Source organism: Manis javanica, chromosome 15 (assembly GCF_040802235.1).
Source record: "Manis javanica isolate MJ-LG chromosome 15, MJ_LKY, whole genome shotgun sequence".
NCBI classification, from domain to species: domain Eukaryota; kingdom Metazoa; phylum Chordata; class Mammalia; order Pholidota; family Manidae; genus Manis; species Manis javanica.
In genome coordinates, this window is record NC_133170.1 from 69,956,375 (window position 1) to 69,976,173 (window position 19,799).

Here is a 19,799-nt window from a genome sequence, read left to right on the forward strand (position 1 = left end):
AAAAACACATTCACAGACGTCATTATCAGTATTACAGTAATAGCTAATTTACTGCAGGTACCAAGCCCTGAACACGAGTTAATGTTCAGGGTTAATAGGCTCTAAAACCTTATGTCAAGGTGATCACAATAAGATATATTCCCAAAATTTCAGTTCTAAGATACTGCTGATATTAATGACACCACAGGACACAGGTATCAGTTAACATCATAGAGTATTATACTGATATCTGAATAATCCGCAGCACAGTGCGAATCAGGGTTCATGAGCTTAGATTCCCTATACAGCTTTGACAGAACAAGGGTTTTTGTCCAGCTGGTGGACGACACTTGTCTTACAAATGGTTAACCAATCAGCAGACACGCACACCTGGGGACGCAATGGCGAAGAGAGCGGCGGTTGGTTACCTGCACCTCAGACCCTATCTTGATCGTCTCTCTGAAACCTCCGAGTGCACACAGCGCGGCGACAGCCTGGCGGGCAGCTCTCTGCAGTTTGGCCAGCTTCCTGCCACTGAGGCTGCCGCTCTCCAGGATGCTCTCCGCGTACCTGCCCAGCTGTGGGATGTACATGAGTGCCCGTGACAGAACCTGCGTGCAAGAAGTGGACCATGTACTACAGAGTTCCAGGCACAGGCCAGGTGAGGTGACCACTAGTGTGGCCACGAGCACTCTGGCTGTATCTGCCATACATGATGGCAAAGCTGGAGCCACACGTCCTTGGAATGTGGGAGAGTCAAGTACTGTACTAATAAAATCCCTCAAATAAAGGAAAACTTTATCTGAAGGAAAACCATCACAGCATACTGCCTATGTCCCAACCCCCTTTACCTTAGGACTTTACGATATAAGGAGCTCACCTGAAGAATAACTATGGGAAGGGGGGAACTGACCACACATCAGGAAACTGGATTATTGTTTGTGGTGATGAATTATGGACAGAGTGCTCAGGGAGTGTAAATCAGAGGCCTTCTTAGGTCTTAGGAAGGACACCTAACAGATCCAATAAACCAAGGCTGTGCGATTTCCTAGTGTCAGTACCAACTGAGCACATGCAAGGAGAAACAAGGAGCGCCATTCTTCTGAGAATACCTTCCTGTCTTCCTCAAATTACAACTGACAGTGACAGGAGATGTAGGTTTACAGAGTTGAAACTATGAAATCAAAGCAAATTCCAGGGGAAGAACAGTAAACAAGTACATCTGGCCAATTTAGGAACTCTCTCTTTACTAAAATGTCTCTTGCTGGGCATGACTGTCAGATGCTAGACAGGACACTCACTCCCTTGTTGCTTCCTCAGCTAGGCAGTAGTACTGCACCAACCTTTTCTGCTGTTGTGGTCCATATTTGAGCAGCATTTGATTCAGGTGCCATCAGCAGGCTATGAAGCAAGGCGATCACTTCTGCAGCCATGCTGTTTGCCACATGCCCGCTGATGAAGGGTCGGACAGGGTCAGTCCTGCAAGTGTCAACAGGGAGAAGTGTCCATGCCCAATGATGGTTAAGAATGTAGAGAAGTGGTTTTAGGACTCGTATCAGATGAAAACAGTTTCTATTTATACAAGAAAAAGTAAATTTCATTGACCAAAACAAAGAAGCTAAATCATCATTAAGAAACTGCTTCTCTCATATTCTTTCCAGTAACTGAAGAATCCTCAACTTTTGATTGCACAAGCCAACAGGACTGAGCAAACACACTACATTGCATCTACTCCTGGCTCACAAGCACCCGGCACCTTGCACAAACTCATGCTTCCCAGAGGCAATACTCAGCCTTTCTACTCCCAGGAAGAAGTTTAAGTTAAGTAAGCTTAAGTATTGTGTAGATAAAGAAAGGCAGCGAGACCAGAGCTTACTACTTAAAAAGAAAAAAAAAGTATTCATTAACAGAAAAAACAATCCTCTGCCTTGGGTTATCCACTCAGGCCGGAGTGCTGCCCATTCGTCCATCACACCTCAGGTGGTACTGTAAGCCTTCAAGCCTTGTTTCCAGCAGCTCAAGGGGATGACGTACGATTAAACCCTAAAACAAACCCATTACGAAGTGAATCTGAGAAGAGTGTGGAGGGTTCTACCCTCTGAAAGGTTTTACCTCGCCAGTTCAGAGTTCCTCTCTCGGCAAATGGAGGTCTGGGCGGTTTTCTTCTTGTCACCTGTGGACAGGCCACTCACAGTCTCCGGGCTGACTGACTCCACAGGGGGCCCGACGCTGACGATGAGGCCTGACTGGGCCCACTTGGTGGCCTTCCGAAGAGCAGCAGCTGCCTCTTCTGTGATCACTTCACAACAGCCTCCCTGGAGGACCGTGAAGAGGTTCACAGGACTCATCCTTTCTCCTCAGCACTATGCTTTTTGAAACCTGCCTCCCCTGATTACCAAAGCCATCCAGGTCCATTTTTTAAAATGCAAACATTACAATATTATATGTACAAAGGTGAATTTTTTCCATAAACATCCCATATCCTCATCCCCAGATAATAGTTAGTCTACTAGATTTTTTTTCCATGCAAATTCTGACAAACAAAATCATGCATCACACTCCACATGTAGGTTTTCTATTTATTTTTAGCAGTTATCAAAATATCACAAATGCATTTCTATGTTGGTATATTCAGATCTACCAGAGACTTTTTATCATTGTATAGTATTTCATTATATGAATATATATAATTCTTAAATTTTTTTAAATTGTGGTATAACTGACAATCTCCTATTTATGGGTGAGAAATTAAGTCAGTGGCTTGGCTTGAGACCATTTAATCAATCTCCTATTTATGGGTGCACAGATTCTGTTTTGTTTTTTACAATAGAACCTGGCAGAACACAGCTGTTTCTGGATACTTACCAATGCTTGTTTACCTTCACCTTGACAATAATGGGCACCATCAATCTTTCTTAACTTCATCTGTGTGACTGGTGAAATATGCTACATTTCTGTTGTTTTTATTCCTTTATTTTTTTGTGTAATTTGTGAGCCTGGCATATTTTTATATATTTATGGGCTAGTGAGCTTTACTTCTTATTATCTATTATTACTCTTTTAACCTTTTACCTATTATCATTTTTAAAGTATTTTTAGGCCGTAAAACTTTCTTAACAGAGCTGAGAAAAACTTTCTAGGTCAAAACCAAGAGTTCCCTCTTACATTTTGACATTAATAACAAATTGCTTCTGACTAGTTCTCTTGAAAATGGCCTCAAGCCAAGCCACTGACTTAATTTCTCACCCTTCCTCTTTGTGAGAACTTGAGTTAATTTTTAAAAATCTCTCTTAAAAACCTGAAGCATGACAAATGTTCTGTAATTGTGGGTCTTGTCTCCTTATTACCTTGGTCATGTCTCGATCCATCTTCACAACTTTCTCCATGTTGGCACCAGTACCAAGTCGGAAGGGCCGTCCTTCTGAGCTACTACAGAGGGAAGCAAAGGGCAGTGACGATCTTACAGGCATGGCCACAGTGGGGCTGAATGCTGTGAGGCAAACCAGTAATGGTCATGCCACCGTTATATGCTACAATAGGCTTTTAAAATCCACCATGAAGCTCAAATTTTCAAAAAAGAAATTATTTATTATTGTTTAATTAAAGCACTTTTAGGGATCAGAACAGCAGCACTTTTTTAGAGTTGTAATGATAATTTAAAACCTGCATGAAATGCTGTAAAACAAAGGAGCTGAACAAAATCACAAATATGAATCTATAATAAAGTAAAGGCTGGACACACAGAAGGCACTCAGTAAACTTTCTAAATCCCCAAATGAGGGGACTTAAATAACAGCATGGATTTGATGCCTTAGTGTGAACGACTAGACCTTCCTCTCTAATAATTCAGCTACTTCTGTCTCCTGGACAACCTGAATCTCCAAAATATCTTTTACCAAACTTGCACTGTGGCATTTTGCAACACCCAAGAATGTTCCTCAGAGATTTATTCATCTAAGCACTGGCCTGGCCTGCCCTGTCCCTGCTTAGTGTATGCCAATAGTCCATTAATGCTTTCAGTCACCAGGATGCAGACAAGGGACTCAGTTAGGAGGATGACACCATCTTCAAATCTTTATTTGAAGTGAGGACTCTTCGAACATCTGAGACATAACCACCTGTTCTAAAATCCCTTTGTGTTCTGTGGCAGGCCTTCCGGTTGGCCAGGATCCCATTAGCAGTGCCCATACGTTTGTCATCGGGACAATAATTGTATTTTTATCTCCTTGTTGAGCCCTCATACCACTCATATTTCAATGACTTAAAGACTTAAAAGTATTTCTCTTATTTCTCCACCACATAGCCAAAGGTATCCCTAAATTTACCAGTGGCTGAAGGGTATCACTAACTGGACACCAAGCTGCAGTCTCCCTTCTCAGAGCCTCAGTCACACTGTACACTCTCCACTGAACATGAACAATACAATCTCAGCAGGGCCTCTGCTCCCTGTTGGGTTTGGAGAGACAGTATGGAGCTGTGCTTAAGAGCTTGGGTTCTGTGGTCAGTGAGGCCTGTGCCTGTGTTTTAGCTCTGCTTCAGTTTCTCCATGTGGAACAAAAGGGATGACAGTAATGGCAGTGCACTCTTAGGGCTGTCAAGAGGGCTGAGCCACCTGGTTTACATAAGGGGCTTCCTCATCACAGTGCCTGCGACAGGGCTAGAGCCTGATGGCGTGTAGCTTCTACAGTGGCCGCTCACCTTAGCAGTGGCTGCAGAACTTCGTGGGATGACTGGTCTTCCCGCTTGTGGATGAAGATGGAAAGCTTGCCATCTACTGCTTCACTCTCTTCCCCAGGATCTTTATCTCCTTTTAAAGAACTCTTGGGACTGGTTTTCGCCAATGTGGTGTCAGGTTCAGAAGCAGTTGGAGAAAGAACCGTCTGACACCCTTCACACAAACAGAGAAACAGCTGTGATGTTTGTGCAGCCCCTGCCCAGGGAGAACACTGGCTTTGGAATCTCTCCTCCTCCCTCTCTTCCCCTATGGCCCGTGGCTCTTCTCCCTCTCTTTTCTGATGGGAAGCACAACCACAGTCGGGGACAAGCAAAAGCTTAGTCTGACTGTCCCCAGGAAGCGGGCATCTCACTACCACAACCTGCTCACCTGGGACCACATAATCTGCCAGCTTTGCCAAGAGCAATGAAGCGATCTTGGATGCTGGGTCGCTGGGATCTTCCTGCTCACTGTTTAGGGAGGGCACAGAGTAGCTCCACGGCGGGAGCTCCACGTTTCCACAATCTTCGACGCTCATGAGCGGGAGGGCCGCCCGGCACAGCTGGAGAATGATAAGGACCAGCTTTGGAGATGGGCGCTGGTCAAGCAGCAGGGAGAGAAGTTTGGATACACAAGCTGGCTGGCTCAGGATGGCTTTACCTATGTGACTCCTGGAAAAGGAGGAAGGAAAGGTACATGGAGCTGGCAATGTCAGTCTCTAGACTTTCAGAAGCAAAACCTCTCTAAATGAGGTTAATCACACTAATGACTTCAGAGTTCATGAGAAAGACATGGATTTGTCACTGTTTTTTAAGGAGAACTAAGGTTTTTTGTAAGTATCTGACAAAAGCTTCCACTTAACCAATACTACTTAAAAAGAAAAGTTTTCAAGTATTTTCTGATCCCTGACATTTACCTAACTGAGATCCTATAGTTCTGCCTGATTCACAGCCCACCAAGACTTAGCAACTCAAAGTAGGAGCCTTCCAGTGAAGTCTTCTACCCCTTCTTAAGGAGCGCTTTTAGACCAGATATCAGAGTGTTGTGCAGGCCTCAATGAGCTGGGCTCTGCCACAGCTGAACCTGTATGTCTCACTAAGAAGAAAACGTACAGTCCAGCAGAAGGCAGAGCACAAGCAGCCTCATGTGGATAAGCTTATGTGGCTTATGCAGGCCTCATGGCTCTCATGTGGTGGTGTTAAACCGCCACACAACATCTTTCAAAGTCACAGCATGAGAAAGCCAGTTAATGACAAGTCCTGGCTGATTATTCTTTAATCTTGCTATAGTGAGAGTAAGCATTTTTGGTTGTCGAATGCAACTGCATCTTGAAAGGCCAGCAGCTGTTGCCAGCCAAGTACTAAACAAGTGATAATATATTATTTCATGATGTAGACATTCACCTAAATAATCCTCACATTTTGGAACAAAATACTATTTCTCAGTGACTTGATTCTCTATTTTTATTGAGGCAGGAGCATGTGAGAACAGCCTAGTAATTTAGATGTTTCAAAAGACAGCCACCACCCAAGGGAACCCCAGTCACTCAAGAAGAAAGCCATCTTGTCCCCAGGCTCCAGAGGGGCCTTCTGTACCGTGAGAGATCATTGAGAAGACTGAGGACGTCCTGGAGAGCATCGTTCCCAGCAGCCTGGTTGCCACAGCACTCAGTAGCTCGGGCAAGATGGTTCGTGAGAAGGCTGGACACCTGACGGGCCAGGCCTGAGTGCACAGCCTCTGTGGAGCCACCTTCAGAGTTACAGAAAGCACAGTGAAGGCCCGAGGAAGCCATGGCCAGCCTGCAGACGTACCGGGCCCTCCCTCTCAGCCTCCCTGGATTAAGCCCTCCACTGGCCCAGTATTTTTTTAACTTGCTCAGGATTTCATTAGCCATCCAATTATGTCTCCTCATTGGATAACATATGCATATAAGTAACTTGATAAATAGCTCAATGTTGGGGAAAGACATTATTATTCATTAAAACTGAATATAATTCACACAAACCCAAGGAATATACTTTAATAGGAAAGAAACATCATTTTACTGAGATGAAAGCATCTTGATTTTTACCTTATACCCTACCTCCTCTCAAACACAATGAAATACCTTTCCGGATCTTTCCATTTTCACTTTAGTTCCAGAGGCCCCTCACCCCCGCCATACCACTATCTCTTGTAGCAATCTCTTGTGGAAGCCACAAGCATTATTTGTCATTTCTTGGACTTCCCATGCTCTCTTGCATCCCTGTGCCTACACACACTACTTATCCTGCATGGAAGTCTTCTCTGTCCTTCTAGGATAACTCATCACATGTCACCTTCTTTAGGAAGCTTTGCCTGACCCCTAGCACTGCTGCTCTGTAGGAACCTCTCCTCCCACAGCACTTCCTATGCACCTTAATTACGGCACTGGTTACACTGGAATTATTTGCTCATTGGTCTATTTCCCCACTGAACCATATTCTTAAGGGGAGGAACAATATCTTCCTCATCTAATGCCTGGCTCTCAAGACAATAAAATGCATCTTGAGTGAATAAACAAACTAGCTTTATACACAGACCTGGGATATTGTGGAAAAATTATCCTTTAAGTTTACTTTTTAAATAGAATTTGTAACTGGAAACATCATTTGGAAATAGCACCTCGAAAATGCAACTGAAAAACCATTTCATAACGATATTCACTTGAAGGCTGTCAGCAGTGTTGACAAGAAGGCAATGAAAGGTATCTTCAATTACTGGGGCCACCATACTCCATCTGGGTGGTTATCACCCTCTCCCCTCCAGCTTTACTGGGGATTGACTGACAAATAAAAGCTAAAATCTAGCACAACTAGATTGTGCACAATTAGATTGTGAATTTTTTAAAAGGTATATAGTGTGAGGATTGAATATACATATACATTGTGAACTGATTGCCACAATCAAATTAGTTACCACATTTATTTCCTCAGTCATCTCTGTGTGGATGTGTGTGTGGGTAAAATCTTAGGATTGACTCTCTTAGCAACTTTCAAGTATGCAATACAGCACTAACTATAGTCACCACACTGTACACTATACCCCAGAACTTACCCATCTTACAGCAGAAAGCTTGTCCATTTGACCAACATTTCCCCATCTCTCCCTCCCCACAACCCCTGGGAACCACTGTTCTATTCTCTGTTTCTATGAGTTTAGTTTTTTAGATTCCACATATAAGTGAGATCATTCACTATCTGCCTTTATGTGCCTGGCTTATTTCACTTAGCGTAATGCTTTCCAGGTTAGGGTATCGTTTAATGTCATGGTATAGCTATAAATGTTCTATGAACATTATGAACCATGCTGATGAAGAGGTGCTCATCAAATCATTAACTAATGTAACCCATCTGATTATGCAATTTAATACAGCCTGTCTTTCTGCCACCCAGCAACAGGACTTAAACATGACAACAGAAGTAATCAGTAAGCTCTAGAAACAAGCCCTGCTTCTTACCCTCTTCTTTTTCCCACTCGACACAGCGGTTGGCAAGCACCTGGAAGGCTGCCCAGGCCATGGTGGCGACCTTCTGCTTCTTGGTTTGTTTCTCACTGGAGCTGGACTCGGTCTGACTGCTCAAGCTACACAGTCGGTCCATGAGCTGAACAAGGCCACTGCGTACCAGGCACTTCTCTTCACTCCTGGGCCAGGCAGAAAGGGTGGCACAACAAAACGTGACTGACCAGCTCTCAAGGACCTTACTTAAGATTCAGATTTCCAAAAGGAATGAACCACGTTGGTATAGTTCTTTGCCTGCAACTTAGGATACCACCATGTATAACTGAACACAGAAATCTTTTTAGGATTAGGATATCCTTTATAAATAAGGAACTTAAGTTCCAGTTTGTTCATATAGAACAGCAAAGTAAAAACCGATAGAATCAACTCCAGGTTGCCAGAATAGGGAAAAAACTACATATTTTATCACAAGGGGATTCAAAGAATGACTTCATGAGTGCTTAACATCTTCCAACTATATTAATCAAGTGACCAAGAGAGGAAACAGATGTGTATATGCAGAAAATATAAGTAATTTCCTAGAGACTTTTTTTCCTCCGAATCTCCCCATATCGACAATGTGACATAATCTCTAATGGCCATTTGTGAACATGTAGGAACTCATTAAGAAGTTTGCAGAGTCACTCTAGGTGTCCATCAGTTGGCACATTCACTTAATCCAGAGTGATAGTGTCACTGGATAATCAAAGCAAAAAAATCCAATTTTTAAAATTAAAAAATATTCATAGTCAACTGCATTGCAGTGTAATTTATGTAGAGTAAAAAGCACCTCCTTGCTTACCTGGTGTAAGGTATGGTACACAAAAGGCCAATGCTATTTGCACATGCAATAGGGTAACGAGCACACAAAGACACCACAGAGGTCATGGTCTCGCCAAAGGCTTCCTGGACCTGCTCAACCATCCCACCGCAGGTTAGTTCTTCAATTCTATGGAACAGAAAGAAAGCTCAGGCTTCCTGAAGCCAGTCAAGAATAGGAATAGTGAACATGAGAGCAGGGGTGTTCTGAGAAACCCGAGTGTCCAGGTGAGTCCAGAACTGAAGGGATCTCAGAGATCATCAGGGTTTCCCAAACAGCAGGACCACAGAAGACTGTGGGGCAGGATTTCTAAATGTGCCTCACACTGGGAAATCCTAGGTTTGGTGAAGTTAATAAGCAGGGTTCCCTACTGCAGGATGATAAGGTTGAAGTCCACAGAATTTCTAAGAGCAAGAGAATGGTACCCAATGTTTCCCAAACTTCTTTCACAATGAAAAAGTTACTTGAGACACATCTACAATATCCCATGCAGCAGTCAATACTGTAAATGCAATTCTACTAATGAAAAAACAAGGCCCAAAAAGATTAGCTAAGTATCCTTTTGAAGTTCACACTCTTATTATTAGCAATAATGAAAATCCAGTTGATATGAAATAACACTTTCCCAATGTAAAAACACAACCCAGGAGAGACTGTGTAGCAACTAACAATAATTGAGAAGTGGAACTATCCAGATTTACCTACAAAGATATGCAACACAATATTTCTTCTAATAGCAAAAATAAATAAATAACACCTAAGATTTTAAAAATAGGGAAATGGCTTGATAAGGGTTCAGAAATATGATGCAGTGCTATGTAAGCACTAAAAACATTATAGGAGATGTCTATGGTTAGAATAAAGACCAAACAAATATATCAAAATGTTTATCAGTTTTATCTGAAGATGCTGGATATACAGGTATTTTTTATCTTATACTTTGAGATTTTCTGCATTTTTCCAAATGTTTGACTTATGACATTGGTAACTGAGGGGAAAGGAATAACGCTGCCAGTGTTATTAGAATTTATTCTGGAAGTAAGCTGTGGTGGTCATTAGTGTTACTCACTACGCCTCCTGGGCAGCCCTGTGGTTGGTTGGGTACATGGCTAGTCCGGCCAGTGAGCCAAAGCTCTGACAAGGGACTGCCAGCTATAGACATGGCGGTCTCCTCCTCTATCCTGGGCTCTTTGTGATTATCATGAGTCAAAATCCACCTGTGCTGGACATGAGCAAGAACTACAGTTTTGTTTTGTAAGCCACTGTGTTTTTGGAGTTGTTTCCAAAGAATAACTTGGCCTCTCCTAACTGACACAGAAACTTCTCAAGATATCCTTATTAGCTCTTCTTAAGACATTCTCCTTCAGCCACTGTCCTCTGCTGATCGACCAGAATTCCTCACAGAGTTGCCAGGAGACACAAGTAGCCTCTAGCAGTTCCAATCCAGGACTTGTGGAAAATTCCTTTTCTGTATCTATTTGAAGATCTTTGAAGCCCAGTGAAAACTAGCATAGAAAAACTCCTCACAAATAAATTATAAAACCTTCTTCAAAGTTAGTATCTACAATTATGTTTTTAGAAATTGATCCATTAAAAATAAGCACAAAGTATACAAAAATAGAGATATAAGGATGTCGACTGCAGCACTATTGTTACTTCAAAAACAAAACTGAAGGAAGAAAGGAAGGCGAGAGAGAAGAAAGAACCTATGTGTCCATCAGCAGGGGATTAAGTAAAATATAACCATCCACAAAAGGAGGTCCATGAAGTTCTTAAAAACTATAAAATAGATCTGTATGTATTGACATGAAAAGGTAGAGACATCCAAGACATACTGAGCAAAACAGCTCTGATTATAGTAAGGCATGCTGAAGATCTAAATTGAGGGAAAAAAAATCACACACATATACACTTATGTGTGTACAAAGAGAATTAAAGAACTATGTATGTGTAGTTTATACAACAAGATCTTAACAAGAGTAGAATTAGGAGGAGAAAGTGAGTAAAGATTCTTTCTATTATATATACTGATTCTTTTTTAAATCATGTAACACTTTTATAAAAATTAAAATAATATTTTAGGGGGAAACTTTAGCAAATATTACTGACCAAGATTCAGTCCCAAGAATAATCTTTGGGACAGCTTTTGACCATTCCAGACAGGACAGTATAAACTAACAGAAACAACTGACCTGGGTCCTCCCTGAAGGACCATAGTCACTGGACCCACGAGATGCGTCACGCCCCCGACACGCACAGCAGCTGTCAGCAGCTCCCGCATGTGCACCAGGGCCTGCTTGCGAGTGTTCCCCCGCCGCCACCTTGTCTGAGCAGCCAAAAGGAAGCTGCTGCTGGACACCTGAAACACATGAGAAGGAAGCACACCTGACCCCTGCTATCTGGCAGGGCCCCACATCTGTGAGGTGCTATCCATCTACAGTTGGCAAAACGTGACCTACGGCTTGGTCGGGGTTGGTGCCGATGAAAGCAAACAGCTGCCCCAGCAGGACACTGTAGGTTGGCTTGTCCCTGCTGTCCTCGATGGCCAATGACTGCAGGAGGGTAAAGGAGCTGCTGCGGTGGCTGGTCCCATGGCGTCGCCTACAGGAACACAGAACATCCTTAGATGAGCAGCACAAGACACCACTCAGGGAGGGTTCTGATGAATGCATTCAGCTGCACAAGGGAACCCAAGCATGGCCATTATCCATTTACCTCTGATTTGCTCTAGTAAATTCCAAATCTTCATTACCAATCATTTCCAGGTCAGAAGGAGCTGACATGCTGCGAAGAAAAACAGGCTGCCGCACAGCAGGAGAAATCACCTTTGTTTCCGAAGCTGATTTACAAGCTGGAACAGAAAGGAAGAAAAAGGTTGACTTAACCTGTTACCCAGTTTGTAAGGCCAGCAGCATGAGCTAAATATACCATGGAACTATCAACAGTCTGCAAGGGTCTTTGCTTTCTGTGACATCAGCCACCAACCAGATACTCATGACTTTTAGGCTAATTTTTTAAACTTAGATATTAGGCTAAAAGTTATTTTAGCTTGAAAAACCAAAACCTTTTTATTAAATTGGGCTTCCACAGAAAGGCTGAAAATTCATCTAGTTTCATGAACTATCAATGCTCACTCTAATACAAACATTGTAAAATGCAAGAGCAAATGGAGAAAATAATTTCTGGAAGCAAAAATTTCTTTATTCAAATAAATCGAGATACGTTTCATTTTTCAGAGATGGCCTTCGTTCCCCCTTTAATCCTAGATTTTTTTTTAGCTGACTTAATGCTGTTTGTTAATCATAGTTGGTGTGAGTAAATCTAACACTTGAGCTAGAATTTGACGGGCCCTTCCTGTAAGGTATATTTCTTAACCTTATCCAGGGAAATGGTTATTTTACAAAAGAACACTTTAATGGAAGATGACAAAACTTACATGTAAAGATCAGATAAGAAAGAAATGTTAAGAAAGTAGAGAAGAGGTCATTTTGAATCTGTCTTAAGGATGGTTACACAGCTTTGATCTATTAAAATTATAATTTTTGAGCATTATGTTCTCTCTCAGGAAACTACTGGTGCATGATCTCCAATGCCAAGAGCCTCTTAGAAAGCGTCACCAGCCTTACTGAGTGGTCTTTATATGGGACCTTTAATTAGCCAGGGATGTAGAGGTGCATGCTTCCCCTGATATGCTCAGGGAATGGTATCCTATCACTGGGGTCAGAAACCTGGGAATCATCCTAGATTCCTCTCCCAAGTGAGCAGGCCCTGAGCAATCAGCCAGGATGAAAACAGGTTTGCTTGCTTGACAGTGTCCATTGGGTAGTAGGGCTAGGTAACAATGCAGTCTTTCATTCACAAACATGTTTATTCAACAAGTTCTCTCCAGTAGGAATTAACCCTTGTTATTATGGGCTATGCCCTATGCTGTGGATGTGGCTTAAGAGCATTCACTGATTTCCCCAAGAAATGCATTTTCAGGCTGACAGTGGAAATGTAACCAGGAAAAAAAATTGGTAGTGGAAATTCATGCTAGAAGGTTCTACATAATTACTAAAAATGAAATGCAAACTCAGCTTGAAGAGGAAAATATGATGCATTACAAGATTCACAATGTTAACTACCTAATTACCTATGATACTATGAAAATACAAAACCATAAACTGAAAATAAGCGGACCTGGATTGTAAAAATACATGTCACTGGGCTCCTGAGATGCTCCTAAGAAAAACTGAATGAGGCAGGAGAGGAGCCAGCCCTGATGCTCACTTGATTCACAAACACGACAAGAATTCAATGAGAAGTATTTCTTGGCTAAACAAAGTGAGAGGCAAAATAAAAAATGTTGAAGTCCCTTTTTTTCCCATTGTAGGAGTACACAAGAATGATTTTTTTTTTTCAGTAGCTGATGTATATCTTATGAAGAGACCAGTGCAAAGAAGCTATCCAGGGCTGGCTCTGAGCAGTACCCGGTGTTTCTGCAGGGGTCCCTGAGATGCTTCTGGTGAGGCCGGACTGGGCCGCGATGGTGACGTGCAGCAACAGCTCAGCTCGGTTCATCAAACTCTTCACTAATGTCTTTGTTTTAGCCAGTGGGTGTAACGGTTTCTGAATAAGAGAATTCACTTCTTGTAGGAACTTCTCCCTATAAAGAAAGGCTGCTGTGCATTTAGTTGTTCTCCAGTTCACCAGAACCAAAGTCTTTTATACAAAGGATCTGAGAAGGATAGAGGAGAAACTAAGGTAAAGTGACTTGGTAAGTACCACCCCCCTCCCCTCCCCCATCACAGGAGCAGTGTTATAATTTCATTCCTTTTGCCCAGTTTCAAATGCCTATGCCTACTTTTGAAGGTTAAAATCCAAATTTGCTAGTGAGTTCTAACTCTAAAATACTTTGTGAATGTACAATATTTTTTAAAATACCTATTAAGAGACTAGAGCTCCTCATTTTGTTTTGATCAAGGTAACAAATTAGCTTTACAGAGTTATTAACATCACTAACCTCAGTGATAGGACCATGTTCTCAAGATCATTTCCATCAAAGGAGACTTCCTTCATTGAACACAAAAGTTCTAATTCTTTCATTTTGTTCTAAAGAAGAAAAAATCAAGAAAAGGTGGTATGCAGGATCTGCAAAAACTGAGTTTTACTGGATATGGTAAAAGGAACAGGAAGTTTCAGGGGAAAAACACCAGCTTTGGTCTATGTTTCTAGGCCAGAAACACATTTGTAAGTTATTATTTGATATTTTAATGATAAAAAATGATACTGATTACTTTCTGGGGATTTCTTTAGTGCCTATAACTCTGTTTTTTGTTTTTTAAGGAATGAAAGAAAAATTTGGGAACTTCTTTATAAACCTATTAATGAGTTAAAAAGCAACTTCATGAGTAATTTATTATTGGTATTATTGACATGTGATCTTATCAATTTTATTCAACTCTTCTTAAAGAATGGGTACGTTTTGAGGTATGCAACATTTGATGAAGTGACAATATCTTATCCCTACACACACATGCACATGCACGGTATATGCCTTTGCACTATAAATAGCAAGGTCCCAATAATAAATCATACAACTTGCTCACCTCATTAAAATGGTAATCATAGAAGAAAGGCATGTTGTTCTCTAGTTTCCCCTGCATGGCATCATCAACCTCACTTTGCCATTTCTGTTCCAGTTCCGCAACACTCTAATAGATACATTAAAGTATAAAACAATGTCAGAATAGATGCAAGATAAAAACAAACACAATCTAAAAATTAAAAAATTTTAGTAGCAATAAGATTTTTTAAAAATTCAGATCACTTTTTAAACTTCATTAAATATCTAGGAAAGAAATTGTTTCCAACAGTTATAAGCGAAACCTAAATATTTTAGTTTTCACTTACCTGCAGCTGTCTCTCCATGGCATTGAGTTTCTTAAAAGTCTCTCCCATAATTTTACACAATAAGTCATACTCCTCGGCATGTTCTTCTTGATACTGGAAATTTATAAGGGACTGCAGTGCATCAACCAAGTTCAAGTGCTTAATAACACATGATACCACCATTTCCTCCATCACGTCTGGCTGAATTACTTCTCTGTGATTACAATGGAAACTAGTCAGGGATAGGCCATGCTCTCAGCCCACCAATACTGTATTTTATGGGTTGAAGAACTTAGGCTTTGATTTAAGTATATTAAATATTAACTACCCCTTCTTTATTATAATAAAGAGGCATGAACATTATGATGGTTTTCACATTAAGTTGGCAATAATGTAATACTTTAATAGATAAAACTGACATTGGTTGATGAAGCTGAAAAAAATTAAAGAGGCTTCATTTTCTATGATTGTATATTTTGAGTTAGAATCATATCAGGGCTGGATTAAGTCTAAGGCAAAAAGATATTTGGCACCATTTATCTGCCAATTAATTTTACACAGTATTATAAATTGTGGTATTTTGTACATATGGATGTTGGTGCTTCAAATTTCATCTATTCTTTAAATCTCTCTTAAATGGCAAATCTTGCCTCAAAAGGCAGAGCAGAGACCTGTAAAAGGGCTTGACTTTAAGCAAGAATATCACAAAAACATTTGTAACTGTGAGACTTCCTTTCTAAATTAAAGACCCTTCAATATCTCTCTAGGCATCAAACACAAAGAAATGTCTCTAAGACTCTATGGAAATCAAAGTTGATGACCACCAGTAGGTCAAACCACCTAAGAAAAATCTAGAACTTGTCAAACTTTAGCATGTATCAGAATCATATGGAAAACATGTCAAACACTGATTACTGGGCCCCATCCTCAAAAGTTCGGACTCAGTAGGTATAAAACAGGGATCCCGAACTAACAAGTTCCCAGATGAGGCTAACGTTGCAGACCAGAGGCTACACTGTGAGACCCGCCGACCCGGAATACCACACCCAGGTCCTCCTCAGAGTATCTGGTTAATGGTCACTGAGTGAATGTAAAATTAAAGGTTCATTTGCTAGACTACAGGAAGAAATATACTCCTTTCAATTATTTTTCCCAGTGAAAAAAAATGTTTGAACAGAGTGTCATATAGCAACATACTTTATACTTGGTCTAAATTGCGGCCTAGCCCGCCCAGAAATTTCCCTGAGCTTTATCATGATTCCTGGAGGCAGCCTGATCCGGGGCAGGTCAAAGTAGTTTCCAACGGGAGGCACGAGAACATCAGAGGGGTAGGTGAATTCTCTGTCTTCCTCGATGGTCAGTGGCAGAGGGGATGGGCTTGGGGTAAGGGCAGGGGAGATCACACCGTTGGCCTCCACCTGCCACTGGCACCTGAATAGACAGAAGAGAGGTTCTTCACTTCCTCTTCTATCTGGAAAGCTACTTAAAGTATGCAGATATATCAAGCACATGAAGGATCCCATTAGGCATTAAGTATTCATCAAATCTCCAGGGGCTACAGAAAAATGAACATTGTATGAAACCACACCTTTGTCTCCCTAATGTTTTGTTATGAAAACTTCTAAATACATAAGAAAAATGAAAGAATTACATGGTTAACACCCACATACCCACCACACAGATTCTAGAATAAACATTTTGCTAGGTTTGCTCGATCACCCACCTACCCATCCTTTTGGGGATCCTTTAATTTAATTATGTAATATATGAATCAGAGAAAAGCATATGCCATTCAAGGCTGCAATTCCAAATTTCGTAAAGAAAGGGCCAGAGGCACTTTGGTATAATCTTCATATTATCTCTTAGACACAATGATACCCATAGGATTGTCAGGCAGTAGGCACAGTTGGCTGGAAACGTACCAAAAGTAATTTTCCACATAAAGTCCTTTTTCCTTTGTGAGCACAGCTTGCCCAATTTGAGCCTTTTGTTACCTTTGTAAAAGTTTGGACCGCAAGAGCTCCTGACAGGCTTCTTCCTCTTTGGTCATTTCTGGTCCATTGTACAGGATTCTTAACATGGAGCAAGCTAACACAGACAGACCTAAAGCCAGGTCTACCAAAAAGGGCAAGCCTCCCGACACATCCTCTGAAGACTCCTATAATGCAGACAGGGGCAAACCACATTGGTCAGTGTCCGCGGTGGAGGCGCTGCCTGCACTGCCCATCCCCACCACTGGGGCTCACAGAGCAGCACCGAGTATCATCGCTATGCAGCACGCGGACAGCACCCAACACCGTAAGTAGATAGATGGTGGCACAGGAATGACCACAGAGTGAAATCTCAACACAGTTCTGGAGAGAGAAGAGCCGATAAGACTCCGAATCAGAAACAGCACACATCACATGCAAGATTCTCTGGATAGCTGCCTCTCTGCTGTGCATGTCTGCATATAAATCACTATTTCATTTTGTCACCTCCATCCTGTGCCCAAACCAAGATGTTGTCAATGACTACACTGAATTCAGTCAACAAGTATTTATTGAATGTCTGCTGCATACCAGCTTTTGTTCTAGGTGCCGGAGGTAGAGCAGAGAGCAAAACAAAGACCCCCGCCCTCGTGGAGCTTACATGCTAGCAGATAATTCCACACTAGAGAGTCTTGGCTTGGTCAGACTTAAGCACCTTCCAAGTCTGAAATATATTTTACAAACCAGGCAACTCAAGGGGTGAGTAGAACTCCTCTTTTTTCCAGGTGGAAAAAAATTATTAACACAGATTCCTAGAGTGAGTAACTGACACTGCTAAAAGGAGCAGATTAAACTTCCATCCAGACTGTAACATGAGTAATTAAGCAGACAGAACCAGGCTAGCAAGAAGAGCCTTTGGGAATAGAATGAAAATAATCTGATCCTATTACTCTTAGAACCCAGAATCCAAGTGCTTACTTCTGTTAGGTGTTATTAGAGTCTTCTTTACCCTATGGGAAGATGCTGGAGGCAGATCACCTCTCCAGGCTTTGTAGGTGGGGCCCCTAGCAATGGATTCTTTCTGTGCTGAACTGATTTTAGGTCCCACCTAGTTTTATTCCATAAAACTACTACTTACTATGAGTAGTCTACTGCTGCCAAATGGAAGAGATGGGTGAGACAGCTCATATTTTGCCCTGTTTCCAAGGCAAATATGATGTATGTAACCAAGGCACATAGGAGAAAGTACATTATGTCACAGCAGTGGTTAGATTCCAGTACCTGAGCGCGAACTGTGCAAGCAAAGCCCCACATAGCTTTATCAGGAGTGTTGTGTTCACGGCCACTTCTCATTTCAAAGGAGAAGGTGACTGTATCTCCTTCCACCTTAAAATTTAAGGGGGGGGAAATGCACTTTAAAAACAAGACACACAATTTTCAAGAGAGCAATGAATTTTAGAGAGTGACTTTCAAAAGGACCACAGCAAATACTTCACCCCTTTTCTCACTCCCTTTTTTGATTCAAATTCCATCCCCTCGTATTTGGACACCAACCTTTCAGGTGTCACACCTGACCAGTAGCTTCTGGGACAAGGCATCTGTGAAATGGGCCATGACTGCCCAACATCAGGATCAGAGTAAAAATTCATTAAATCTTGAGGATAATTTCAATAAATTACTCAGACTTCTATCCTTTCTGCCCTCCCTTCTCCACTTCACCACCTGCTTGTGCCAACAGGGCAGGCAAATGGCCAGTATCTTGAAGAACACAGAGAGAGTTCTGGAAGACCTTGTTCTGTATTGTAGAACCAACACCACAAATAAGAAATAAAATGCAGGAAATCAGAGAACACTTATAAGTGTTTTTTTGATCCAGATTTGGGTGCATACAGAATATGCCCTGGAAGTAACTTGCGATCTGTGGCTGAATTAAAGAGGTTATATAACATCTGTGAGATAAAGGCTCCAGGAATAGACTCTGGAGAAATTTTCAGGTTTTAGTGGATATTTTGGTTCATATTCATATTCTGTGTAGCTATGCTGTAGTTTAGGGGTCCAGATTACAAAGCATGGCTGAAATCTCACCAGTGTGAGAATGAGCTATCATTTTTGCTCCAAAGGCCCAAATTCATTTGAGAACATTGATTCCATGCTTTAAACTGAAGTGGCCCTATGGTTCTAGGATGCCACCATAAGGGAGTTTAGAAAGAAGGAAGCTGGAAGAACTCGCCATCCTTTTGATGGGCAGGGAAGGAAGTACCATGAAAACCCCAGTCCATGGTCTAACCTGAGGAATAGATATAAGTTCTAGAGCAGACAGGGGCCTGATGCCCTTTAAGTGAAAGGAGGGTCATTCTGAATGAAGTAGTGAGTTGACAGGCCTGGCAAAGTAGCCCCACCTCAACAAAAACCTCATGGCAAATTTTTTCTGTAATTATAGTTATTATTTGGGCCTATGAGGAATGTAAGTTCATATTTCTTTTGTAGGAAGCAAACGTGACTGGATACCATACCTTCACCAAGTCTTTCGGCCAACCAGTTCCTAAGACACTACGGCTGCCATATCCCAGTGTATTGCCTCCATACTCAGCAACCTTCCTACTGTTTGTGTTAGGCCCCGCGTATATCACCAACTTCAAAACAGAAAATATACTGTTAGACTGTAAAAGAAAAACAAAAACAACATCTACAAATAAAAAGGCTGCAAAAAAATGTTGGCTTAAAAATACATTTATAACCAGGCACTGGTGTCACTATAGTTCAACTAACATTTCCTGATTTTTTAGGTACAACTGATACTAGTTCAGATGCAAACAACCACTGGCATTTACAGGGCAGCACAGAATAACAAATATTACCACAGTTTAACTGGCTTGGGGACCTCACATTCAAATAATTATACTCAGCTTTATACATATATATTTT

General features: G+C 41.5%; 1 protein-coding gene across 6 annotated transcripts in view; it reads right to left on the bottom strand.

Moving 5' to 3' along the window:
• Positions 1–19,799, bottom strand: part of HECTD4 (HECT domain E3 ubiquitin protein ligase 4) — a 171,220-nt gene that overhangs the window by 54,424 nt on the left and 96,997 nt on the right. For 4 of the 6 annotated variants that reach the window (XM_073222473.1, XM_073222472.1, XM_073222476.1 and 1 more), the window contains exons 22-41: positions 19,388–19,534; positions 18,156–18,260; positions 16,899–17,062; positions 16,102–16,335; positions 14,926–15,118; positions 14,622–14,726; positions 14,036–14,124; positions 13,503–13,678; positions 11,749–11,884; positions 11,493–11,634; positions 11,226–11,392; positions 9,016–9,162; positions 8,172–8,356; positions 6,289–6,442; positions 5,084–5,364; positions 4,678–4,867; positions 3,327–3,408; positions 2,092–2,294; positions 1,323–1,458; positions 408–590 (exon numbers count right to left, since the gene is read on the bottom strand). In XM_073222473.1, coding sequence (XP_073078574.1) covers positions 408–590; positions 1,323–1,458; positions 2,092–2,294; positions 3,327–3,408; positions 4,678–4,867; positions 5,084–5,364; positions 6,289–6,442; positions 8,172–8,356; positions 9,016–9,162; positions 11,226–11,392; positions 11,493–11,634; positions 11,749–11,884; positions 13,503–13,678; positions 14,036–14,124; positions 14,622–14,726; positions 14,926–15,118; positions 16,102–16,335; positions 16,899–17,062; positions 18,156–18,260; positions 19,388–19,534 — 3,219 coding nt within the window. The remainder of the gene's footprint in view (positions 1–407; positions 591–1,322; positions 1,459–2,091; positions 2,295–3,326; positions 3,409–4,677; positions 4,868–5,083; positions 5,365–6,288; positions 6,443–8,171; positions 8,357–9,015; positions 9,163–11,225; positions 11,393–11,492; positions 11,635–11,748; positions 11,885–13,502; positions 13,679–14,035; positions 14,125–14,621; positions 14,727–14,925; positions 15,119–16,101; positions 16,336–16,898; positions 17,063–18,155; positions 18,261–19,387; positions 19,535–19,799) is intronic. The other 2 variants (XM_073222475.1, XM_073222474.1) reach the window with 1 other exon arrangement.